Here is a 27,633-nt window from a genome sequence, read left to right on the forward strand (position 1 = left end):
ATTTACTCACTTTAACTATATCCAGTTCCTCTTTTGTGGACGCCTGCTGTTTTTCCAGCCTCGTACTTAACTGGGAACATATCTAATGCAAACAGAAGACAGGATGTAATACCATATGATACTTTATTCGTCACAATAAATACTCAAAAAAGGTATGAAAGGTCTGAAGCATGTGTTACATTAGTATAAGTGAGATATTGTATATTTTATTATTAGTTTCAATTAGTTTTATATTTTTTAGTTTTACAAATTTTGTTGTTTTCGTTATTTTTATAACTTTTTGTGATATACAGACACACTTGTTCACTCAGTTTACTAAATCGTGCACGCAAAGCACTTATTTGTTCTCACCGTATTACTAAATTGTGCACATGAATCACTAATTCGTTCACTCGGTTTAATAAATCGGGCAATCACTAATTCGTTCCCTTGGTTTACTAAATCATGCAACCGCTAATTTGTTCCCTCGATTCACTAAATCGTGCACACGATTTACTAATTAGTTCCCTCAGTTTACTAAATTGTTCGCATGACTCACTAATTCGTTTCCTCGGTTTACTGAATCGTGTGCATGAATTTCCTTTGGTTTACTAAATTGTGCACACAATTCACTAATTCGTTCCCTCAGGTTACTATTTCTTGCAATCACTAATTCATTCCCCCTTACGCATGACTCATTAATGTGTTCACTCAGTTTAGTAAATCATGCAATCGCTATTCTTTCCCTCGGTTTAATAAATCATGCGATCACAAATTCGTTACCTTTGTTTACTAAATCATGCAATCACTACTTAGTTCCCTCGGTTTACTACATCGTGCGCATAAATCACTAATTTGCTCACTTGGTTTACTAAATCATGCACACGACGCACTTATTTGTTCTCTTTAATAAATAGTGCAATCGCTAATTCGTCTCCTTACTAAATCTTGCAACCTCTAATTTGTTCCCTTTATTTAGTACATCATGCACACGATTTACTAATTCGTTCCCTCAGTTTACTAAATTGTTTGCACGACTCACTAATTCGTTGCCTCGGTTTACTAAATTGTGCGCATGAATTTCCTTCGGTTTACTAAATCATGCGCACAATTCACTAATTCGTTCCCTCGGTTTGCTAAACCATACAAAAATTACTAATTTGTTTACTAAATCGTGCAATCGCTATTCGTTCCCTCGGTTTACTAAATTGTGCAATCACAAATTCGTTACCTTGGTTCACTAAATCATGCAATCACTATTTGTTCCCTCAGTTTACTAAATTGTGCGCATGAATTTCCTTTGGTTTACTAAATCTTGTGCACAATTCATTAATTCGTTCCCTCGGGTTGCTAAACCATGCAATTACTAATTCGCTCCCTCAGTTTATTAAATTGTGCAATTACAAATTAGTTACCTTGGTTTACTAAATCATGCAATCGCTATTCGTTCCCTCAATTTACTAAATCATGCGATCACTAATTCGTTTCCTCAGTTTACTAAATTGTTCGCACGACTCACTAATTTGTTCCCTCGGTTTACTAAATTGTGCACATTAATTTTCTTTCAGTTTACTAAATCTTGTGCACAATTCACTAATTCGTTCCCTCGGTTTGCTAAACCATGCATTTACTAATTCGTTCCCTCGGTTTACTAAATCGTGCAATCAAAAATTAGTTACCTTGGTTTACTAAATTATGCAATCGCTATTCATTCCCTCAATTTACTAAATTTACATGCGATCACTAATTTGTTTCCTCAGTTTACTAAATTGTTTGCACGACTCACTAATTCGTTCTCTCAGTTTACTAAATTGTGCGCATGAATTTCCTTCGGTTTACTAAATCGTGTACAATTCACCAATTCGTTCCCTCGGTTTGCTAAACCATGCAATTTCTAATTCATTCCCTTGGTTTACGAAATCGTGCAATCACAAATTAGTTCCCTCGGTTTACTAAATTGTTTGCACGACTCAATAATTCGTTCCCTCGGTTAACTAAATTGTGCACATGAATTTCCTTCGTTTTACTAAACCGTGCGCACAATTCACCAATTCGTTCCTTCGGTTTACTAAATCAGGCAATCACTAATTAGGTCCCTCAGTTTACTAAATCGGACGAACAATTCAATAATTAATTCCCTCAGGTTACTATATCTTGCAATCACTAATTCTTTCCATTGGTTTACTAACTCATGTGCATGACTCACTAATTCCATCCTTTGGTTTACTAAATTGTGTACACAACTTAATAATTCTTTCCCTCAATTTACTAAATCATGCACTTGATTTACTCATTGTAAGTAAACCGTGCACACAGAATAATAATTCATTCTACTTCCTATTCTCATAAACAAATGTAGATGCCTCTCATATAAAATGATTCCATGCAATGCTTTTGAGAATGTCTCTGTAACTCATTCCCAACTCAAGATAACACCCTGTCCATAACATAACAGCCGCAAAACGTTTATGAGAATGCAGACAGGCAGTTGAGCGAATTATTATTTTGTGTGCATAATTTACTTAAAATGAATGCACAAATTATTACATTCAGCGCACGATTTACTTAAAACAAGGGAACAAATTACTAAATTGTGCACACAATTTACTTTTCTTCCCCACTGCATGTCATGTGCGGGGCTCTGTAGTAATACCTTTCTATAGTTTTACATTTTCATTTCAGTTTTAAGTTATTTTAGGACATTGTTAAACTAAATAAAAATGAGATGTTTTCTTTGGAAACTAGCTGAAATAAAATAAGTTTAACATTTTAAAAAATATTTTATTTTATCATTTATTTTATCAAAATAACAAAAAATAAAATAAGCATATAAAATAGCAAAAAATGATGAGATTATAGCTAAATATTATCTAGAAGTGATAAAGCTAATTTGTCCAGAGGTGAACGTGGGATTATGGGATTTCTAGATTTATTATGGGACACTCAGACATACCTGTTTATACTCTGCTATGATGGCTGTGGTCTTCTTGATCTCTAACTCGGCTTTCTCCAGCTCTCTTCTGAACACTTCCTTCAGCTGAAAAGCAACAATGATATTGTTCATGTTCAGAGCAGTGAAGTTCATTCGAGCGTCAGAGACATTTTCATTTTGAGTCCTCAGTCCTCGTACCTGTGCCGTCTCCTCCTCTTGTCTTCTCTTTTCCTCCTCTGTCTCCACCAGCCGTTGTTTAGTGTTGAGCAGTTCTTTGTTTAAAACATCAGCTTTGTCCTCGGCCTGAAAACGCAACACTTATTAACACACAAGGTGAAAACAAAAGCTGAAAGTGTCAAATAGTGTAGAAATACCTGGTCCAGGTCGTTCCTCAGCGCTATCTTGCTGGTCACCAGTTCATGGGCAAGATCATCGTTCTCCTGCTCTAGACGCATGCTGGCCTCCTGCAACCGCCGGTTTTCTCTCTGCAGGAAAACATAAACAGTTCATTTACGACCTTATGGTAGGGAACTCGTGCAGATTTACAGACGGAGACTGAAAGACTGCAAGGCCAGCTTTGCACAAGCTACAGACTCAAATTTCCTAAGCACTTACATGTAAGCATAACAAATGTCTAGGCAAGTGCAAGATTGTGTAAACGGCACCGTTTCGCAATACATAAATGCAACAACTCAAAATGTTACAAAATTCTTTCATTACGTTTTAATATTTTTGACAGTTTACATGTTCTGTCACTTACACTATGTCCTAACTATTTTTTGTTAGCACTGAAAGCATTAAAAAAAAAAAATGTACAAAGAAATTATAAAAACAAGTTCATAAAAAAGTTAAAGTTAATAAATAAGGGAAAAAAGTATAGATAAGTAATAAATTAAGATAATAATGGAAAAATTAAAATAGTCAAAAAATACAATAGTAAAAATATAAATAACACATTAATATAATAATAGGAAATAGAAAAAGGCAGAAATAGTAAATGAAAATCGTTAAATACTTTCTTATTATTGATAGATAATACAAATTAAGATAATAATAGAAAATAAAGCTCATAATACAAGAAAAAAGCTACTTCCAAAATAATAAAAGATTGTAATTATAGTACCAAAAAATGAATAGGTAAATAATTATGGTAACAGCAAATAAAGTAAAAATACATAAATAAACCTGACAATAGTATAAATAAATAAACAATAATAAAAGATTATTATAAAAATAAAAACTACAGATAGGTAAATAAACAAAATAGCAGGTAGTAATAGAAAATTAAAAAATAAGTGTTATAATTATGATAGTAAACGTATAAATAAATAATAAAAAAAACAAAAACAAATAATACATTCATATTATAATATGAAATAGAGAAAGGTAATAATAGTAAATGAAAATAGAAAATTTTCTTATTATTGATAGATAATAATCGATAATAATAGAAAATAAAGTAAGCTAATAATACAAAAAAACTACTTCCAAAACAATAAAAGACTGTAATAAAAAAGGTAATAAATCATGATAACAGCAAAAAACAAAATTAAAACAATAATAATAAAAAATTAAATAAATAATCAAATAAGCAAACAAACAAACCTAACAACAGTATAAAATAAACAAAATAATAAAAGATTGTTATAATAATAAAAACTACAGATAGGTTAAAAAAATAAAATAGTCAAAGATTATAATAGTAAAAGTACAAAGAAAGAAATTATGAAAACAAAAAATTGTAAAAGAAAATAACAAATCGTAAAATATTTTCTTGTATATATTTTTATATGCATCATTGATAGATTAAAAAAAAAAATAAAGATGATAATAGAAAATAAAGAAAATAAATAATACAAAAAAACCTCCTTTCAAAGTAAAATAAAAAAATAAATAGTAAAATGAAATAAATAAAGCTATCAAGTATAAACAAAATTATAAAAGATTGTTATACTAATAAAAACAACAGTAAAACTTGCTACATTAATATTTCAATAAATAAAGATAATCGTAAAAATGTATACAACAAAATATTATAATAATAATACAAAGAAAATTATAGAAAAAAACAACAATAGTCACAAAATTTCATAAAATGGTAAATAGGCCTGCAGAATTTGGCAGAAATGGGATGAAATCATGTATGTTCGTATATTAAATATTCAAGAAAATAATTTAATTTAAATTACATAATAAAATATGTTCCCCACGCTTCATTATTTGTCAGACACCCCCCTTCACCCTCAAATAAAAGCAGGAAACACCAAAAAAAGCTGCACACTGACACTAGGAGCTGTACGTAAAGACACTTAGAGATCACATGACGAGTACTTCACATCCACTCTTGAGAAATAACTCTAAACAAGTGCAGTGTGACTCTGCGTTGTCTGATTAGAAAGTAGCCGTTGTCACAGGGAGTCTCCCACCGCCTCACATGACATGCATTTCCTTATCGGGAAGAGGAAAGCTGTCATCTGACTTCCATTTACAAACACACACATCGCTGGTTAGATCGTGCACAGCAGTTGATGTAAGACAGAAAGGCTGGAGGCGATCATTTCAAATGGATCAGAGAGTCGAACACACATGCAGGCAGAGGTTAGTAGCCGACGAGCGCTGGTGGGCTGAAGGCTTACCTGCACCGTAGACCCAACCACAGTCAACACAACACCCACAAAAGAACCGCAGAGGCCTTTCCCATCCAAACCATGCTCCACCCCCCGCCACAGCTCATTGGTTAAATGGGTGAGTGAGGGAATCTCATTGGTTAGTCGGATTGAGTGAGGGAGAGGGTAAACAGGAAGTGACAGCAAGGAAACCACTGAGGAATGGAGCTTCCTTTAATAGTTTGGTTACAAAACATTGCACCATGCTTTGCAACTTCAGACATTCAAATGTCAAAAAAGATTGTTTAGAATGACACATTTTATTATGTAAACAACATAAACCTAAAAATAGTATATAAAAAACTATAATACATTCAATAAATGCGATGCATTTAAATAAAATACATTTCCGTTAATGTAAACATGAGACTCAAATATGCTTAAAAACACAAAAGTTGCCTGTCATCGGCGTTTTTAACATAAAAATAAACAAGGCACTTAAATTAGAATTTTAGAAATTAAAAATATCACTTCTTCCTCAAGCTCAAACAATAAATTATTTGTATCAAAAAGCAGGTGTACAAAATAAGCGTTTTGTTCTTTGCCTGTGGTGTATAGAGTCTGTGGTTTCCAGTGCGGCCCGTTACACAGTCCTGAACTGAGACAGAGCGAGATGAAGATGAGGATGAGGACTGGAGGAGGTGGGGCTAAATCAGGTTCTTGCTTACCTGATATCGGTCTATGGGGTCTTCCTGCTGGAGCTGGCTCTCTCGCAGAGACTGATACTCCTTCTCGAACTTCTTAAGCTTCTTTGTCGGCACCTGAGGAAGACGGGACATCGCAGAGATGAGGTTTTAAATGTCCACCAGCAGATACAGCAAGAATGCAAAGTCATTATGCTCATGCTTTATAAAAATAAATAAATAAATAAAAAAAATAAAAGTCAGAAGCACCCCCCTTCCTTAAAACACCAATGGCAAATATTTATTTATTTATTATTTAAAAAATACATAAAAAATAAACAAACATTTTATTCACACAAAATTAACCATTACATATATTATACATTTTACAAATGATTAGGACATTACTCGACAAAAACGTATAAGCAAATTATGTTAAATGCATTAAAATGTATATTTAATGAACAATACAACCTATTACAATTATAATTGTAATTTTCAAAGTATGTAAAACGAAAAACAAAATGCTTTATATTGATATACAAAATAAATAATTATTTTACAATATTAGTTACAAATATAATTTTTTGAATATAAAATTCTATAAAAAATATAATATTATATAGTATAGATATGTTACATGTATTCAAATTTAATACATTTAACATTTACAGTGTTAGTTCAACATTTTACAATGTTAGTCACAAATACACATTTTTGAATTAAAATTTATAAAAATATAATATTATTATATAGCATAAATGTTAAATGTATTCAAATTTATATTTACTGAACAGTTACAACATTACAACAAATTACAATTATGATTATAATTTTTCAAAATATGTGAGAAAAAAAAAAAACAAATCAAAATCCTTTATACTAATATTATATACAAAATTATTATATTATTCTACAATGTTAGTTACACATTTATTTTTTATTATAAAATTGTATGCAAATATAATTATATTATGCAGTATAAAATATAATGTTAAATCTATTAAAATGTATATAAACAGAACATTACTACATAATATTACAATTGTTTCAAAACGTAAAATTAAAAACAAAATCAAAATGTTTTATACTGATATTATATACAAAATAATTATTTATATTACAGTTTTAGTTACAAACTTTTGAATGTAAAATTGTATAAAAATAGAATTATTATATAGTATAAAATGTTAAATGTATTACAAATATATTTAATGAACAGTTAGAACATTACATGATATTAAAATTTATTAATTTCCCAAAAATATAAAAATAAATGTTTTATACTGATATTTTATACAAAATAATTATATATATATATATATATATATATATATATAGATATAGATATAGATATAGATATAGATAGATAGATAGATAGATAGATACAAAATTGTATCAATATATTTTGGAATATAAAATTGTATACAATATAATTATATTATATCACTATGTAATATAAAATATGTTAAATGTCTTAATTTATATTTAATGAAAACTTAGAAGATTACAACATATTACAGTTATAATTTTCAGAAAAAGTAAAAATAAAAAATTCTAAATGTTTTATACTGATATTATATACAAAATTCTTTATATTACAAAGTTAGCTACAAATATACATTTTGATCATAAAATTGTATAAAAATATAAATATATATTTTTAATAGTATAAAATAAAAAATAAGAATAAATATGTAATAATAAACAAAATGTTAAATGTATTAAAATGTATATTTAATGAACAGTTAGCTCACTACAAAATATTATAATTATAATTTTTAAAATAAGTAAAAAACCCAATGTTTTATACTGATATTATACACAAAAAAATTACATTAGATTTACATTACAATTTTAGTCACAAATATACATTTTTGAATATAAAATTGTATAAAAACTATAATATTATATAGTATAAAATCTTACATTTATTAAAAACTATATTTAATGAGCAGTTAGAACAGCACAACATATTACAATTATTATTGTATTTTTTAAAATATGTAAAAATAAAAGCAAAATCAAAATGTCTTATACTGACATTATATACAAAATAATTATTTATATTAGAAATATATTATAATGTTAGTGAACTTCTGAATATAACATTGCATATACAGAATAAAAATATACAAAATTATGTATATATGTAATTATGTAATATGTAATTATGTAAAATAATACATATTCTATTATTCCGCTATTCACCACTATTAACAAAATTAAGTTAAAAGTACAAATCATATATATTATCACGTGTAAAAACATTTTTTTTTAAAATATAATATTTTTATATTATTTTTTATTAACATACTTTTTATATTATTTTTTCTTTAATGATCATAATTTTCATAATGAAAAATGATTTACAGTATATCAAAAAATGTATATAATATAACTATTTTTTTTGTTTTATTATGTCATGATAAATACAAACATACACATACAAAAATTTTTCCACATTTCTGGTAAGATAATAAATGACAAACAACACTGTGCAGCGCTATAAGCTTCAAATCCACAAGCCCTTCCTAAACTTCCTTAACAACAACAAAAAAAGCAAAACCCAGGAGCGTTTCAAAGCGCAGCACTTGTGTCCGTTGTTATGACAGCACAGCCGGAGTTAGCGTGGAGTCTCCGAGGGTGGAGCGCGCTCAGTCAAGCCGGTCCTGAGGGGATCTCTTCATCCGGGTTTAGTGCAGGAGACTTTGTTTATTACAGTCTTCATTCAGCAGGTCTGGGATCAGCCTTCTTAAAGCCTTTCATAATTAGCTTCTTCGTTTGAGTTTGAAACCGCTCACACACAAAGCAGAAACGTTTACCATCAAACCAACTCAGCGTTTTGAAGCCAAACAAACGGCCGTTTGGGGTTTCAACACAACATGCTTGTGAAAAGTAAAGCACATCAACAATGTTCCCACTTGAGAAAGCCATTTCAAGTCTCCCAGGTTGTGTTTCCGCTCTTACAAACACAAAAGGAGTCTTTTCTTATCTGTAACTCTGAACAGCAGCTCATTGTTGAGTGTCATTCAGTGTGTTTGACCTCTGACCTCAGGATGAGGGTCAACGGAGCGAGAAACCGTCATACTGTTATCACTGAAGCCACAGTGGCACTGGAGGCTTGTTTTTGCGAAAGCAGTTGTAACGATGACAAGGCAAAAGCTTGTGCTTGGGTAAGCGGACTTCTCCTTTACGCAAAAAAAAAAGGCTTCAAACAGCCACCTTTGCCTTTCTACAGCAGCACAAAGTGCTCGTTGTGCTGTTCGAGGAATGTGAACATGATACAAACTCTGTAGAACACAGTGAACACGGAGAAGGAAACAGTTGATCATATCAGGACAGGGAAAGAAAAGAAAGGGAATATAGTTGCTAGGTGGTTGTTAAGTTGCTTTGCATGGTTTCTAGGGGATATGGTGGTTGCTAGGCAGATGCTACATTGTTCTGGGTGTTTTTTTGAGTTTTGAGTGGTTGCTAGGTTCATGTATATGGTTGCTAGGCAGTTGCTATGGTGTTCAGGGTGGTTGTTAGGGGGATATCGGTGGTCACTAGGCAGATGATATATTGTTCTGGGTGGTTTGTGAGGACTGGGTGTTTTTTAAGTTTGGGGTGGTTGCTAGGGTAATGTACATGGTTGTTAGGCAGTTTCTATGGTGTTCAGGGTGGTTGCTAGGGGGATATGGGTGGTTGCTAGGCAGATGCTACATTGTTCTGGGTGTTTTTTGAGTTTTGGGTGGTTGATAGGGTAATGTATATGGTTGCTAGGCAGTTGCTATGGTGTTCAGGGTGGTTGCTAGGGGGATATGGGTGGTCACTAGGCAGATGATATATTGTTCTGGGTGGTTTGTGAGTACTGGGTGTTTTTTAAGTTTGGGGTGGTTGCTGGAGTAATGTATATGGTTGCTTGGGAGTTGCTATGGTGTTCAGGGTGGTTGCTAGGGGGATATGGGTGGTTGCTAGGCAGATGCTACATTGTTCTGGGTGTTTTTTGAGTTTTGGGTGGTTGCTAGGTTGATGTATATGGTTGCTAGGCAGTTGCTATAATGTTCAGGGTGGTTCCTAGGGGGATATGGGTGGTCGCTAGGCAGATGCTACCTTATTCTGGGTGGTTTGTGAGTTCTGGGTGTTTTTTGAGTTTTTGGTGGTTGCTAAGTTGATGTATATGGTTGTTAGGCAGTTGTTGTGGTGTTCTGGATGGTTGTTAGGTGGTTGCTCAGGGGATCTAGGTGATTTTGAGTTGCGTATGGTTGTTAGGCAGTTTCTATGATGTTGGGAGTGGTTCCTTAGGGGATCTGGGTGTTTTTTGGAGTTTTGGGTGGTTGCTAGGGAGATATGTATGGTTACTAAACAGTTGCTATGGTCTTCTGGATGGTTGTTATGTGGTTGCTCAGAGGATCTAGGTGGTTTTGAGTTCTGTATGGTTGTTAGGCAGTTGCTATGATGTTTGAGGTGGTTCCTTAGGGGATCTGATTGTTTTTGAGTTTTGGGTGGCTGCTAGGGAGATCAGTATGGTTGTTAGGCGGTTGCTATGATGTTCTAGGTGGTTGGCTAAGGGTATTTGGATGATTTTGAGTTCTGTATGGTTGTTAGGCAGTTGCTATGATTTTTGAGATGGTTCCTTAGGGGGATCTGGCTGTTTTTGAGTTTTGGGTGGCTGCTGAGGAGATGTCTATGGTTGCTAGGCAGTTGCTATGGTGCTTGAGGTGGTTCCTAAGGGTATCTGACTGTTTTTGAATTTTTGGAGGTTTCTAGGGTAATTTGCATGGTTGCTAGGCAGTTACTATAATGTTTGAAGTGGTTCCTAAGGCTATCTGGCTGTTTTTGAGTTTTAGTTGGTCGCTAGGCAAATCTTTATAGTTGCTAGGCAGCTGCTGTGATTTTTGAGGTGGTTCCTAAGGGGATCTGGCTGTTTTTGTGTTTTGGGTAGGTGCTAAGGAGATCGGTATTGCTAGGTGGTTGCTATGATATTCTAGGTGGAGGTAAGGTGGTTGGCTTGGGGTGTCTGGGTGATTTTTGAGTTCTGTATGGTTGCTAGTCAGTTGCTATGATGTTCAGGGGTTGTTCCTAAAGGGAATCTGATTGTTTTTGAGTTTTGGATGGTTTCTATGAAGATCTGTATGGTTGCTATGCAGTTGCTATGATGTTTGAGGTGGTTCCTAATGGGAACTGAGTGTTTTTGAATTTTTGGAGGTTTCTAGGGTGACTTGTATGGTTGCTAGGCAGTTGCTATGATGTTTGAGGTGGTTCCTAATGGGAACTGAGTGTTTTTGAATTATTGGAGGTTTCTAGGGTGACTTGTATGGTTGCTAGGCAGTTGCTATGATGTTTGAGGTGGTTCCTAAAGGGAACTGAGTGTTTTTGAATTTTTGGGTGGTTGCTAAGGAGATCTGTATGATTGCTAGGTAGTTTCCATGATGTTTTGGTTGGTTATTAGGTGGCTGTTAAGCAGTTGTTATGGTGTTTCGGGTGTGGCAAAGGAAATCTGTTTTGTTTTTTTCCGTTCTGATTTCTGGGTGGTTGTTAGGGGGATCCCTATAGTTGCTAGGCAGAAAATGTTTTTCTTTCTTTTTTTTTGATTTCTAGGTGGTTGTTGGGGGGATCTGTATGGTTCATAGGCAGATGTTATGGTGTTCTGGGTGGTTTTTAGAAGGTTCTGGTTGATTGCTAAAAGTCCAATATCTCTTAAAGTCCATTTTACTGCTCATCTGTGAATCACTATCATATGCCAAATGAAATGCATAGTTTAATACTTTAGGTTAGGGTTGGAGTTTCACAGAAGAAAGGACGACTAAAAACAAATAAGCATCAGCATATTAATCTGACAGTGAGCGGCGCAGATAAGTGGCCAGGCATCATTAGATGAAGAGATGTTAAACGAGCGCTCAGTCCGGATGTGCTGCGTAGCCACAGACCACAAAATGACACACTGAAATGGCACAACTGACATGGAAGTCAAGCTCTCAGCACAACTGTTCATACGGTTTGACACTCACAGTCACAAACACATGGAAAGTTCATCCGGTAAGTTTAACCTCAACAAACGCTGTTGGTGTAAATGACGTTTCTGTATACACACAAAACACCTACACAGGTATGAATGACTGGCTGACTGTCATTTTCCATTCACGTTGACATTAACAGCACTATTCGAATGTACACAAAATGAAACCATCTTTCACAACTAAAAACAGCCACAGTATTCTATTTATAACAAGCACTTGTTACTAAGTAAAAACGGCAAAGCTTAATTTTGTTAAACCACTGCATTTGACCGGACAATGTTTGAATATTCAGGTCACTAGGCTCATCTGAGTATTCAAAACATCTACTTGACAGGGAAAAAAAGTCATAACATGCAAAACTGCATTAGGTTGACAACCAATCGCTTGCTCCTAAACACCACGTTCATCACACACATAGTAGGCATTCCTTAAAATAAGGACATAATGGGGAAAATTGCACAGCCTTGTAATTTCATTACAGGACATTTCTCACAGAGCAGAAAGCCTCAAACAAACAAGCTCCGTACGACGAGACTAGATCGTGTTCTTGTCAGTTTCTGAAGGTAAAAACAGACCTTTGAGAGAGACTCACCACCGGTTTGGGTTTAGAATCCGCCACCAGATTGGCGAAGAAATCCTCCTCGTTTATCTGGTTGATAACATGCGCGTCGTAAGCCACCGTTATCGACACTTCCTGCATCATCTTGGCAAAGTTTCTGCGCGGAGCACCCAGCGAGGCAGGTGAGCTTTGAGAAACGAGAGAGGGAGGGAGAAGGAGGAGGAGAGAGCTGACAAGTCTGCCGAGACCGGGACCAGTAGACAAGTTTCTTCACGGATGAGAGCCGGCCCCTTGAGGCGGGAAATAAATTGCAGGCGGGATGGACCATAGAGAAACACTCTTTCTCTCTTTCTCTCTCAAACACAGACACCTGGTTTTGTCTTCCAAAGATCATGTATCCTCAACTCCTCCAAAGAGACAAAGCTCTATGCTTCGTTGCGTAAGTAACGACTCTTATGGTCTCACGGGTTACCATTGGAAACATAAAGAGCGAGACAAGCGGAAAAGGTTGAAGAGGCAGGGGAAATTTGGGTTTGTCAGACAAACCACAACGGGGTCTTCTGATTCCCTGGGGGTTCTTGTTTTATCTTCTCATCAGGCCTCGTTTTTCCTCCCGAGAGAAATATAGCGGGTTTGTTCCTGGTTTAATAAGTATCCAAACGCAAACATCCACACTCGAGATGGCATGCGGTCGAAGTTCTCCACGTCTCCTTTCGATTAAGTCCTCTTTCAATATCAAGAGGATGTGAAATTTAAAATTCGGCTCGTAATCCGCCGAGAGGGAAGTTCCTACGGCAAGCAGGTGCTTGTGAATTCCATCACCCAGTAAGCTTATTACCCGGCGACTTGATCCTCTTTAAATTCACCGTTTCGAAAAGGAACGACAGCTGAGATTGGAAACGGCTGAAGTAATCTGTGCACAGCTTCACGGTCTCTGTGTGTGTGGCATCCAGGTCTGATATGGAGATACGGCAACAAGGCTTCCTGTCCTTGCTACATAGTCTCCTCCCTCCCGTCTCATAAAACACATCCACTCGACATCCCAAAGGCAGAATCTTCTAGAAACCAGCAAAGGATGAGGATAAAAATATCACTTCTGAGGTTGAATGGCAGTCTGAACGTCTTTATTCGCCCACTTGGATGAAACGCCTCATTGATCTGCTCTCCTGTCTGTCTTTCACTTTTGTTTGCAGAAGATAAAGAGGAAAGTGTGACTAAGTACACATATGCACACGGACGTCAACGAGGCGTGGTCAACACACATGCTGGGAGCAGCGACGATGCATAACACATTTAGGTGGGCAAAATGCCAATTGGTGTGATGTTGAGAAATTCAGTTGCAAAGTCAGAGGATCTAGCGGCTCGCGCTTATGGTCGTCCATATAAAGGAACAAAAACATCAGGTTTGAGCGAATCACAGTGTAGTCCGAATGAAGGTATATGTTGCAGGTATAAACCCATCCTTCTCGTAAGGGTGTGGAAGAGACGTGGATCAAGGGTGCATGGAGGTGGGTGTGGAAGGGAGTTGGAAATGCCTTGCAAAGGAAAAACAAAAAATGATCCTACAGACACATGACTCTGGCGTAAAACGAAACTGCTGGCGTTTTGTGGACTTGGTGAATGCACCTGTTACATCACCTCACTCAGGTGCTGGTTTCCCACAGAGAGTGCAACTCCCTCTCTGGTTTCTCATTTCTCTCTAGCTGGGTCCTAAATTCTGCCAAATGCATGGTTGACTGACCAGTCTCAGAGCTAAAATAGCACAGAAATAGCACTGTTTTACTTAAAACAAATACACAGTATATAAATCAATCTTTCAAAAAATGTAGTTGGGTCATACTTAAAAAAAAAAAAAAAAAAAATTCATGTAAAATAAGGACTATTATTTTTATGATGGCAGCATATTTTGATAACTGACATGGAAACATCTGAACGGTGTTTAACTCTTTCCCTGCCACTGACTGGCTTTCTGTGTTTTCAATGGTGTTCATGCAGCAAAAGATGCATTTGTAAAATAAAAGCATTAAACAACATATAAATCAAAATTGGCCAACGTTACTAAATGAAATGTCGATCCAGGAAGTGGTATAGGATGTTGCAAGCTTTAGATGTGTTGATGGAAGCGATCAGCTGCATCTATGTTTTAATCACGGTTCTGAATCTGATCCAGACGTAGTCTTTCACCAGAACACGATTTTCTCAGCTTTTTGTTTGAAATGTTGTTTTTTTGATGAAAATTACCCACATTCAAGTGTTGACAAAAAAAAAAAACAACAAAAAAAAAACGACTGCATGAAGCTAGAATAAAACAGATTTTTTTGTTGAAAAGCAGAGGTTTTGTTATGTTTGCATGTTCAGCTCATGCAAAAAATATTCTTTTGTGAAAAAAAGATTTTAAAAAATGCTGATAGTGGTTGGCATTTTAAATAATTTTTCTTTCATTTTCAAAAAACTCATAATTAAAACGGATTTACAGTATCACTGACAACTAATTTAAAAGTATTTGTATATTTGTATAAAAAAAAACAGGTTACTGCAACTTTTTTTTTTTTTTTTTTTTTTCACAAAATTGTGAGATATAAACTCGCAGTTTTGACTTTTCTCTCAGAACTGCGTGATACAAACTCACAATCGCGAGTCAGACTCACGAGATAAAAGCTCCCAATTCTCTTAAGAGTTTATATCTCACAATTCTGACCTTTTTCTATAAACTTGCGAACTCACAGTTCGGACCTTTTTTTCTGAATTGCGTGATATAAACTCAATTCAAGGTATAAAGACAGAATTGCGAGATATAAATTCACAATTCAGACTTTTTTTTTCTCAGATTTGTGTGATATAAACTCACAATTGCATGATATAAACTTACAATTACAAGAAATAACTTTTCATATAAACTCACAATTCCGACTTTTTTTCTTGTGAATGTGAGTTTTTCTCTCGAACCTCTGACTTTTATGTCTTATAATTCTGACTTTTTTCTCAGAATTGCATGATATAAACACACAATTCTGACTTTTTTTTTCCCCACAGAATTGTGTGATATAAACTCACAATTGTGAGAAATTAAATCAGAATTGGGAGATAAATCCGAATTCTGACTTATTTCTCATGAATGCGAGTTTATCTCTCAAAATTCTGACTTGACTTCTCGCAATTAAGTGTTTATATTTTACAATGCTACAATTTTTCTTGCAATTCTGACTTTTTTCTCAAAATTGCATGATATAAACTCATAAATCTGACTTTTTTCTCAAAATTGCATGATATTAACTCATAATTCTGACTTTTTTCTTGCAACTGCGTTTATATCTTACAATTCTGACCTTTTTTTTCTTAGAACTACGAGATATAAACTTGTTATTTTTGACTTCTGTCTCAGAATTGCCTGATATAAACTCAAAATTTAGAGAAAGTCAGAATTGCGAGATAAAAAAATCTTCTAAACTCAAGTTTGTATCTTTTAATTCTGACTTTTTTCCTCACAATTGCGAGTTTATATCTTACCATCCAACTTTGTTTCTTGCAATTTTGACTTTTTCTCACAATTGTGACATATAAACTCACAATTGCAAGTTACAAAGTGCAGTTTTGAGGGGGGAAAGACTAATATGTTGTCAGAATAGTGAGTTTATATCTCACAATTCTGACATAATAACTCGTAGTTGCATGTTGCAAGACATAAACTCGCAATTCAGAGAAACAAATTTCTCAGAATTGCAACTTCCTGCAATTCTGACTTTATAACTCGCAAGTGCGAGTTTGTATCTGAAAAAAAGTCAAGATGCAGACACTAGAAATATAGACACTAAATATACAGGGTGGGCCATTTATATGGATACACCTTAATAAAATGGGAATGGTTGGTGATATTAACGTCCTGTTTGTGGCACATTATAAGTGGTCAGAAACTTGTAAATAACTCATGAAAGAATAAAGTTACGTTAAAACCAAGCACACCATTGTTTTTCTTGTGAAATTCCCAATAAGTTTGATGTGTGATGTATCCATGTAAATGGCCCACCCTGTATACATAATTCACACAATATCCAGCATGCATAGACACAGACGGTAGAAGTACATACTAGGATACTAGCCATATCCAAGAAAATACTCTTTAGCAACAGTATTTTGACACAGCATTCTCAATGCAGGAATTAATTATAGCGTACAAACAGTCATCCCTAGTTAAACACTGCATTATACAATTACTGCTTTACTGGGTGACTGGGGCACAGGAAATCCTGCTGTTAGTGACAGCAAGACTGCTTTTACAGTGAGGAGGAGAAAGAGAAACACGAGGGTGGGCATGAAGACAGTATCGTTTCGATCTTTACTCCTCTTTCCTTCCTGAACATGCACACTCAACATCACAAATAAAACAACCCCCGCCCCCAACAAAAATAAACTCTTGAAAGCATGAATGTAAGGAAGAGGCAATAACGTCAGCAGAAAATGGGTCAGAGTCCTGTGGAATGGGTCTGAGGTTGAGAATTGTGGGTATTTATCCTTGAGACTTAACGAATGGAGCCTTGAAACAAAGACAAGGTCTCTGCATTCTCTGAATAACTGCATGCTAGCTTTGTGGTGTGGTGCTTCACATTTCTCAAACAATGTTAAAGTGACCTGGGATTACATAATTAACTCCTTCAACATAAGTCCGTAGGTTTCCACCCATTTCATCATCCGTCAGGCAGAAATCCGAGCGATCAGACGACCAAAAGCACACCTTATCACTATAAGCCACGTGATTTGAATAGTTAGTGCTTGAACAGCGTTTGAAGTTGTTTCTTACCTTGATATTGCAGGCTTGCTCCATCAGGCGCCGAGCGTTCTCTGCCGCCCTGTAACGTTTTGGGAGCTGGACCCGGAAAAATTTCAGTGCACCCTCAAAGTCAGCTTGAAGCAGGTCTTCCTTGGAGGTCTGCATGCAAACAGAAAAACAGAACTGGTTTAGGGTTATTTCAGTGAAGTGACAAACTGCCTGAGGAGGAACTTTGCCAGGTGATTATTTTCCTCATTCATGTTTGCACTGGCCTCTTGTGAACCTGACAAAGCCACACAACATTTTACAGATGCTAATAAATCAGATATTAAAAACCAAATATCCAGTGATAACAAGAGTGAAAGTAAGATTTGCACAGTACAACATCATATATATATATATATATATATATATATATATATATATATATATATATATATATATATATATATATATATATATATATATATATATTAGTACTTCCTTAGAAATGGTGTATATATATATACACACACCAATATATGGCAAATGTTAATCTGCACTTTGCAAAAAAAAAAATAAAATTAAATAAATAAATATATATATATATATATATATATATATATATATATATATATATATATATATATGAATCAAAGACAAAAAAAAAATAATGAAACAAATATATAAATAACTGAATTTAGGAGATTAATTAAACGAAAACACAAAAAACTAAAGAATAGTTTGTATGCTCCAAGTAAACCTAAGACAAAGCATTTAAAAAATAATAAATATATAAACCATTTTAAAAAATAAAAATAATAGTTTGTATGCCACAATTGAACTTGAACAAAAGAATGAATAAATACATGAATGAATAAATGAAACAAATAAATCTATAAAAATATAAAAAAAGTCAAAACAGTAGTGTATGCAGCAATTCAATTTAAGACATTAAATAAATAAATACATAAAAAAAAAAAAAAAAAAAAAAAACATAAAAATTTAAAAAAATGTTTGCATGCTGCAAGTAAATCTAAGGCGTTAAAGCATTTTTAATAAATAAATATATAAAAACAAAGTTAAATTTAAGGCACTAAATAAATAAATAAATACATATATAAAGTAATTAATTGAAAAGAATAGTTTGTATGCTGCAAATAAATCTAAGGCATCAAAGGATTTTTAATACATAAATAAATAAATAAATAAATATATTTAAAAAAATAAAAATAATAATTTGCTTGCCACAAGTGCACTTAAGGCATTAAATAAATAAATAAATAAATAAAAAATAAATAAATAAAAGTTAAATAAAAATAGTTTATATGCTGCAAATCAACTTAAATAAATAACTAAATAGCTAAATAACTAAATAAATAACGTATTTAAGTAAGTAAGTACATTTAAAAAAATAATAGTTATGTGACCTCCAGGCATCAAACCAATATTAAATAGTAATAATAAAAAAAACTTTAAAATCAAATAAATAACTTGTATGCTGCAAGTGAACTTAGGGTATTAAAGCACTGAATTAAATAAAACATTAAAAATAAAAAATAGCTTGTATTGTACAAGTGAATTAGGGCATCAAAGCACTATTAAACAAATACAAAAAAATAAATAAGTAAATAAATAATTGAAAATACATTAAAAAAGAATAATTTGTATGCTGCAAGGGAACTTAAGGCATCAAAGTACTATCAATAAAATAAAATAAACAAAAAAATAAATAAATAATTGAAAACCCATTGAAAACCAAACAAATAATTTGTATGCTGCAAGTGAACTTAAGGCATCAAAGTACTATCAATAAAATAAAATAAATATACAACCAAAAAACTAAATATATCATTGAAAACACATTAAAAAAAGAATAATTTGTATGCTGCAAGTGTACTTAAGGCAAAGCATCATCAACAAAATAAAGTAAATATACAAAAATAATAATAATAATAATAATAGAAAACATAAAAAAGAATAATTTGTATGCTGCAAGTGTACTTAAGGCATCAAAGCATTATCAACAAAATAAAGTAAATATAGAAAAATAATATTAATAATTGAAAACACATAAAAAAATAATTTGTATGCTGCAAGTGTACTTAAGGCATCAAAGCACTACCAATAAAATCAAATAAACATAAACAAAATAATTTGTATGCTGCAGGCGAACTTAAGGTATTAAAGAAATAAATGATTCAACAAATAAATTAGAAATTATTTTAAAAATATATCTATTTTGTGTTTATATACACAACATAACAAATTAAAGTATTATTAAAGTAAATAAACAAAAATCTCCTCCTGATACTGTTACATTAAAAAGACACTGTGAAACAAAACTGCCTTCAACAGAATGACAAATAAAAGCCAGCTACACATTTCCTACATACATAAACACACACAAAGGCCACATATAAACACACAAAACATAAACAGACATGAAGACGGCCTCGCTTCGCAGCAGCTGCCCCTCACCGCCAGCAGTCGGGGCACAAACAGGCGGTGACCCATGCCCAGCAGCCCCATGACTCTATCGGTACAGTCATTAACCAACCCTCCCTTGTCCTCTCCAGCGCCCCCTTCCTCCAGCCTCCGCATGGCGGGTGGTATCTGAGCCCATAGAGGCGGCGAAGCCAAGTCTCTCTCTGGGGTCAAAGGTGAAAGAGCCTCCTGGCCTCCTTCCGAATCCCCAGCATCGTCCTCCCACGGAGGCTCCGGGGCTGACCTGGAGTCAGCCACGTTGACGTCCCGAGACGGCGTCCAATGTTGGAAAAGTTAGTCAGGCGGTCGATTCAGTAGCGCTAAAGCGGTCTCGGTGTCATTCGATCATGATTCGACGAGTGCAAGCATGTAGCGTCAAAAACCGGAAAGCGGATTCACATTTCGGATCCATTTCGGATCTGCAATGTAAACAATATGAGAGGCCACGCCTAGTTTAAAAGACGCCGAAGCAAACCGAAAGTGGCTTGACATACTTCAGCGAGGAAACACGCTTCGATCCTGGTTTATCATTGGCCGGCTCCTCCCGAAATCCCAAATTTGCTATCTGTTGCCTGGCAACAGGCAGGAGGCGAGTCGCGTGGAGCTGTCGAGACGGACAGCACGTCTTCCGTGTTTTGCTTGTCTTCAAAGAGTCTCAAGACGAAGACGAAGTTGAGTCGTCAGGTAGATTCTGCTCTCCGTTAAGGATTCAAGCTCCTCGTTTTCGTTCCGCCAGCTTCGCCATCCTGTCAAGGTCCGGAAGTATCCGAAAGGTGCAAAGTGCGTGATGAAGGAAGCAAGATGCGAGACTGGGTGGAGGTTGTCGTCCAGTGGCTTCTCTGCTTCGCTTTCCAACGCCAGGGAAAGTCGACGAGTGCGTGAGAGGAAGACGGGGAGGGAGAGGGATGCTCGTAGAGATGCTGTCGATGCTAGAAAAGGCGGCGGAGTGGCGGAAAGGGAGGAGGAGAGGAAGATAGGAGGGGCGTTGCGAGGGAACGGGAGACCGTGGACGGATGGACAGTGGACATGGCTCCAATGCAACTCATGCTAAATGCTAATTGCTGCTGGAAGCTCGTTGAGGGAACAAACAGGGGGACATGTGGAGAAACAGAGCGCGAGATGGAGGGGTGTGGAGCGGATGAGAGCGAGAGAGAGAGAGAGACAGAGAGAGAGGAGGAGGAGGGGGTTTGGGAGCCTTCGGGGACAATGTCGTAATGGTTAGCCAATAGGAGCGAGGCAGTGCAACCCCCTCTAGCTCCTGTTTCTCTCTCTCTCTCTCTCTCTCTCTCTATATATTAATGTACATCACTTGCTTCCTCACACACACATTCACATCAGCTTCTTTCCACTGGCTTTTACTGGTTTTGTGTGTTTCCATGTAAACATGGTGGGAAAATAGCAGAACATACTAATGATAATATTTCTTTCTTTCATGCATGTTATAATGTAATCACTAATCAGTTGACAACCTGTCAAGAAAATATGTTTGGTTTGTATTTCACCCCAAAATTAGAAAGGAATAATAGTTTTGCTGCAAGAAAATAGCTAAAAAAATAATAATAGTATATTATTTATTTATTTAAAATAAAATAAAAAAAAGCTCAAAGACAAAAAGCAAAACAAAACAAAAAAATACTACAAAATAACATTCAGATAATTTATGATAAAGAGAATTTAATTAACAAAATGTGCTAATACATTATTTTTTGGTTATTATTTACATTTTATAGTTTTTATATAATAATCTTTTTTTCAGAATGAACACAGAACAGTGTAAATGACAAAATAGTATGCATTATGACACTGCATATTTTATTAATTGTGTTTTTCTTAATAAATATTTTTTTGTATTCACTACCGGTCAAAAGTTTTTTTTAATTGTTTTTAAATGTTTTTTTTTTTTTTAAGAAGAAGTCTCTTCTGCTCACCAAATCTGCATTTATTTGATACAAAATACAGCAAGATCAGTAATATTGTGAAATATTTTCACCATTTAAAATAACTGCTTTCTGTTTGAATATATTTTAAAATGTAATTTATTCCTGTGATCAAAGCTAAATTTTCAGCATCATTACTCCAGTCTTCAGTGTCACATGATCCTTCAGAAATCATTCTAATATGCTGATTTGCTGTTCAAGAATCATTTATTATTATTATTATTATTATTATCATCATCATCAATATTTAAAACAGCTGAGTACATTGTTTACAGGATTCTTTGTTGAATAGAAGATCCATAGATCAGCATTTATCTGAAATAAAAAGCTTTTGTAACATTATACACTATACCATTCAAAGGTTTGGGGAAAATTAATTATAAAAATGTATACTTTTATTAAGCAAGGATGGTTAAAATTGATCAAAGTGATGATAAACACTTTTATAATGTTACAAAAGAGCTCTATTTCAGATAAATGCTGTTCTTCTGAACTTTCTATTCATCAAAGAAACCTAAAACAAAATCTACTCAGCTGCTAACTTAATAATAATAATAACAATAAATGTTTTTTGAGCAACAAATCAGACTATTAGAATGATTTCTGAAGGATCATGTGAAGTAATGATGCTACAAATTCAGCTTTGAAATCACAGGAATAAATTACATTTTAAAATATATTCAAATAGAAAGCAGTTATTTTAAATAATAAAAATATTTCAGTATTTTACTGTTTTTGCTGTACTTTGGATCAAATAAATGAATGCTTGGTGAGCAAAAAAAAAAAAAAAAAAAAAAAAATTAAAAAATCTTACTGTTTAAAAACTTTTGACAGGTAACATGCGATTCGATTTTCGATTCCATAATGATTTTTTGAATACATATCAGGTACAGTACATGCTTAACTTTCTACAAAGTACACATGAGAGTCAGTTGCTACTACATTACTATAATATTAAAGGTTAAAATGAACTCTTTGGTATACAAACGCTTAAATTACACTTAAATTACCTTTTTATGGTAGTAAAGTTACAATCACATGATTATTCTACTCGAAATCCCTTTTTGAAATAGAAACATTGAAATAGCGGCTGTCATAAGAACTTAACGGATTTATTCAAACATAAATTAAACATTGAGGAACAGTAAAAAGTACAATCAACATGTTAAGCCACATGGCGTATATATTTAACCATTTAACAAAACACTCCTCTCTAGAGTTTATTTTTCTAGCTGAGTTTATGCTCACCAAACGTTTTTTTCTGAGGTAAAGTGACATCACGTGACATACTATTTACGAGCTATGATATCGACGTCTGTCCGCGGTTGAAACACTAATTAAGCGATTACATGAGACAGGACACGGATTTCGGTAAGGTAAGAATAAACTAATCGAGTCTTGGATTTAAAGGAGAAGTCCACTTCCAAAACAAAGATTTACAAATAATGTACTCAACCGCTTGTCATCCTAAATGTTCATGTCTTTCTTTCTTCAGTCGTAAAGAAATTATGTTTTTGAGGAAAACATTTCAGGATTTTTCTCCATATAATGGACTGATATGGTGCCCCGAGTTTGAACGTCCAAAATGCAGATTAAATGCAGCTTCAAACGATCCCAAATGCGGCTGTAAACGATCCCAGTCGAGAAAGAAGAGTCTTATCTAGCACAACGATTAAACTTTTTAATCTCAAATGCACATCTTGTCTTTCTCTCCCTGAACTGTGTGTATTCTGACTCAAGACAGTTAGGGTTTGTCGAAAAACTCCGATCGTATTTTCTCCCTCAACTTCAAAAATCATGTCAAAATCATCGCTGCAGAAGTACCGACCCAGTCTTTGCAAAGTGAACATGCAAAGAAGATCAAACACCCTTAACAAAAAAGGTAAAACAGTGATATAGGAAGATTTTAAAGTAGAGGGAGAACATGAGATGGGAGTTTTTCGACAAACCCTAACTGTCATAAACCGGAACAAAAACAGTCCAGGCAGAGTAAGACAAAACAAGCGTTTGGTAAAGTATATAAATTGTATTGCTTTTATTAAAATAACCGATCGTTGCGCTAGATAAGACCCTTCTTTCTCGGCTGGGATCGTTTACAACTGCATTTGGGATTGTTTGAAGCTATATTAATATTGAAGTTATACAAATATTGTCATAAAACATGTTTGTCTTCAACATGACAAATGATATCATAAGCTTGTGTAAATCTAGTACCCTGAGATCTGAGGTTTCATTACAAAAACCCACGTAGTTCCTCTTCAATGAACACCTCGAGTTTGCAGAGCTTTAAAAAGAAACCAGAGAGCATTATTCTGCTTCTCACATCTGCTGTAATTACAGAACAGGGAAGTGGAGTCTATTTCTCCACATTAAATCAGCGGATATATCCGCGTCTCCTCCATAGGTTAGCTCAGACACATTCAGGCCAGTGCAGTCCGCTCTAGCAATGGCTCCATTTGTCATTCTGCCATTGCAGCTTACACAAAGGTGTGGCTTTGTGGATGAAGCTAATGTATTTGTGCTGAGAATGCTGCTGGAAAGCTTCGCCGAAGACAGAACTGGCCAAACGATAATGACAAACTGCCCTTTAAATCGCAATGGAAGCTGAATATTCACTTTATTCAAAACCACAATGAATCACTATCAATATACTTAGTGTTTAGGAGCACTAAAAACATTTTTTTCATCCAAATGTGATCATTTCTAGGCTTTTGTGCTATAAACCACTATACTAGTCCTAATGCGTCACAAATAGTGCTGTATCAATTGAGCTCTAGTGGCATTACTGGGCTAATGACCCACAGCTGCATACTGTGTCATCCATCGTGTCGCTGATGATCAATAACTTCACAACAACAAACCCAAATGCACGCATACATCACTCCGACAGCAGCCATACGGCTCGGATCAACTTCCTTATTATGTGGTGTTAACGAGCCAATGCATCTTATGAAAAGAAAAATGCCATTTGTAGTTAGAAAAGCATGCAGGAAAAGTGATAAACTGTGGTTGTTTCCTGTTTAAGCAGGAATTCCTAACCTATGCTTCTATGTGTAGTTATGTGACTTATTATGAAATTAAAAAATGGGTCATTTTAAATTAAATATATGCATTAAATATATGAAAAACTTCTTTTAAAAATAAGCCCAAAATATCAAAAAGGAAAAAATACTGGATACTGGGAATATAATCATAATATGCAATATATAAAATATTACACTTGTATTTCCGCTGTCCAGTATTTATTAAAATTTGTATGTTTTGTATCATTGTGATATATTAGATTGTAATACTATATTATGATATAGTGATTTAATATTATGATTTAATATTGCTTATAGCAAAACCTGTGAAACCAGAAAGCTCTGAAAAGCTGCACACAAACATTTGGGTGGGAAAAATAAATAAATAAATAAATAAATAAATAAATAAGTGAAGGCAATACGTCTCCTGACCAGCAGAGGAAGACACACTCAACATTTTCCTTTTTTACCTGCAGAGCTGCTGTACACTAAACTAAAAGAGAGAAATCATGTGCCAGGATTCCCAAATAAATTTTTCTGACTTTTTATGATTAGGATAAGGACATAATATAAAATAAAATAATCCGCATGGCTGAAATAAAATATTTTAAATGAAAAACTTGAAATGTTGCTTTGGCAACTAACTGAAATACACTACCGTTCAAAAGTTTGGGGTCAGTAAGACTTGTAATAGTCTTTAAAGAAGTCTCTTATGCTCATCAAGGCTGCATTTATTTGATTAAAAATATAGAAAAAAAACAGTAATATTGCAAAATGTTTTTACAATATAAAATAATGTTTTTTATTTTAACATACTTTAAAAAAGAATTTATTCCTGTGATGAAAAGCTGCATTTTTATCAGCTGTTACTCCAGTCTTAAGTGATTTCCTTCAGAAATCATTCTAATATGCGGATTTACCTGTGATTTTTTTTTTTTTTTTTCAGGATTCTTTCATGAATAACAAGTTTAAAAAGTACAGTGTTTATCAAAATATAAATATTTTATAACAATGTAAATTATTTATTATTAACTTTTAATAAACTTTTAATTATTAACTTAATACATCCTTGGTGAATAAAAGTATTAATTTCTTAAAAAAAAAAAAAAAAAGAAACAATAAAAATGTACTGACCCCAAACTTTTGAACGGTAGTGTAAGTTTATGCTGAAGTATTAAAATGACAAAGCTATAAAGAAAAAGTAAACTAAAATAAAATAAATACTGCATTCAAATGGTGTTGTTATTGGTAAATATAAAAAACATGAGAATTGTTTCGTGTAATTTAAATAAAGCTGCAATGAAATAAAATATTTAAAATGAAAAATGAAAATCAGAAATATTGCTTTGGCAACTAACTGAAATACGTTTAAGCTGAAGTACTAAAATGACTAAAAGGTATAAAGAAAAACCAAATGAATAAAATAATAAATAAAACAATAAAAAAATAATAAAATAAAATACTGCACTCAAAAAAAAAGTCGTTATTGGTAAATATAAAAAAAATATTATGAGAATTGTCTGTAATTTAAATAAATTTATAAAGAAAAAACAACTGAAAACAAAATAAAATAAAACAATGTTGCTTTGGCAACTAACTGAAATAAATTTATGCTGAAGTACTAAAATGACTAAAAGCTATAGAGCAAAACTAAATAAATGAATAAATCAAATAAAAAAATGGTTTTATTGGTAAATATAATATTTATAAATGTAATCATGACACTATTATAAGAATTGTTTTCTGTAATTGAAATAAACTTAAATATTAAAATTAAAATATTTGATGAAAAACAAATGAAAAACATAAAATATTAAATAAAAAAAAATAAAATAAAAAAATAAAAAATAAAATAAAATAAAAAAATAAATACAGCACTCAAATAAATTGTGTTGTTATTGGTAAATATAACAAATTATTGTGAGATTTTTTTTTTTTTTTTTTAATGAAAATCAACCTAAAATATAATATTTTAGATGAAAACTTAAATGAAAATGAGAAATGTTGCTTTGGCAACTAAACGAAAGAAGTTTAAGCAAAAGTACTAAAATGACAATGCTATAAAGCAAAATAAAATAAAATAAAATACAATAAAACGCTGCACTCAAAAATAGTGTTGCTATTGGTAAATATAACACATTATTACAAGAATTGAAAAACTTTGTCAACATACTGAAAGACGTTTAAGCTGAATGAGTAAAAACTGTAAAGAACACACTAAATGAATAACATAATAGAATAAAACAAAATAACTGAATTCTGCAATAAAGCAGAAATAAAATATTTTAGAAGAAAAATTTGAAAAGGAAGTACTGAAATGATTAAAAGCTATATAGAAAAAACAATGTGATATAATAGCACAACAAAATTATTACATTTTAACTTAAATTAAAATAAACTAAAAATGTAAAATACAAACTAACTGAAAATATGAATTAATACTATAATAATAGATAAATAATACTAAAATAGCAAATAGTTTAAATCTGAGCATAACTTGGAATAATATATTTTTTAATAGGTTTAATTAATTCACAAAAGTGTTCCAGTTATTCATAGTTACAACAGAAAAAAAGTAAATCAAAATAAAAAAGATTTTTAAAGAGACTGCACTCACAAAGAACAATTTCTAACCAATGAAATATTTTAAACCTGAGGACAACTGCATACATTTCTACAAC

The 27,633-nt window shown here is 33.2% G+C and overlaps 1 protein-coding gene across 5 annotated transcripts in view; it reads right to left on the reverse strand.

Moving 5' to 3' along the window:
* Positions 1-27,633, reverse strand: part of rabgap1l (RAB GTPase activating protein 1-like) — a 118,465-nt gene that overhangs the window by 3,971 nt on the left and 86,861 nt on the right. The window contains exons 1-7 of one of the 5 annotated variants that reach the window (XM_051094144.1): positions 19,987-21,136; positions 17,557-17,685; positions 6,246-6,338; positions 3,286-3,396; positions 3,110-3,214; positions 2,933-3,016; positions 11-82 (exon numbers count right to left, since the gene is read on the reverse strand). In XM_051094144.1, coding sequence (XP_050950101.1) covers positions 11-82; positions 2,933-3,016; positions 3,110-3,214; positions 3,286-3,396; positions 6,246-6,338; positions 17,557-17,685; positions 19,987-20,109 — 717 coding nt within the window. In that variant the 5' untranslated portion in view covers positions 20,110-21,136. Of the gene's footprint in view, positions 1-10; positions 83-2,932; positions 3,017-3,109; positions 3,215-3,285; positions 3,397-5,601; positions 6,176-6,245; positions 6,339-12,794; positions 14,461-17,556; positions 17,686-19,986; positions 21,137-27,633 lie in introns of those variants that run through there. The other 4 variants (XM_051094142.1, XM_051094146.1, XM_051094147.1 and 1 more) reach the window with 4 other exon arrangements.

Source organism: Labeo rohita, chromosome 22, assembly GCF_022985175.1.
Source record: "Labeo rohita strain BAU-BD-2019 chromosome 22, IGBB_LRoh.1.0, whole genome shotgun sequence".
In the NCBI taxonomy this organism is placed as follows: Eukaryota; Metazoa; Chordata; class Actinopteri; order Cypriniformes; family Cyprinidae; genus Labeo; species Labeo rohita.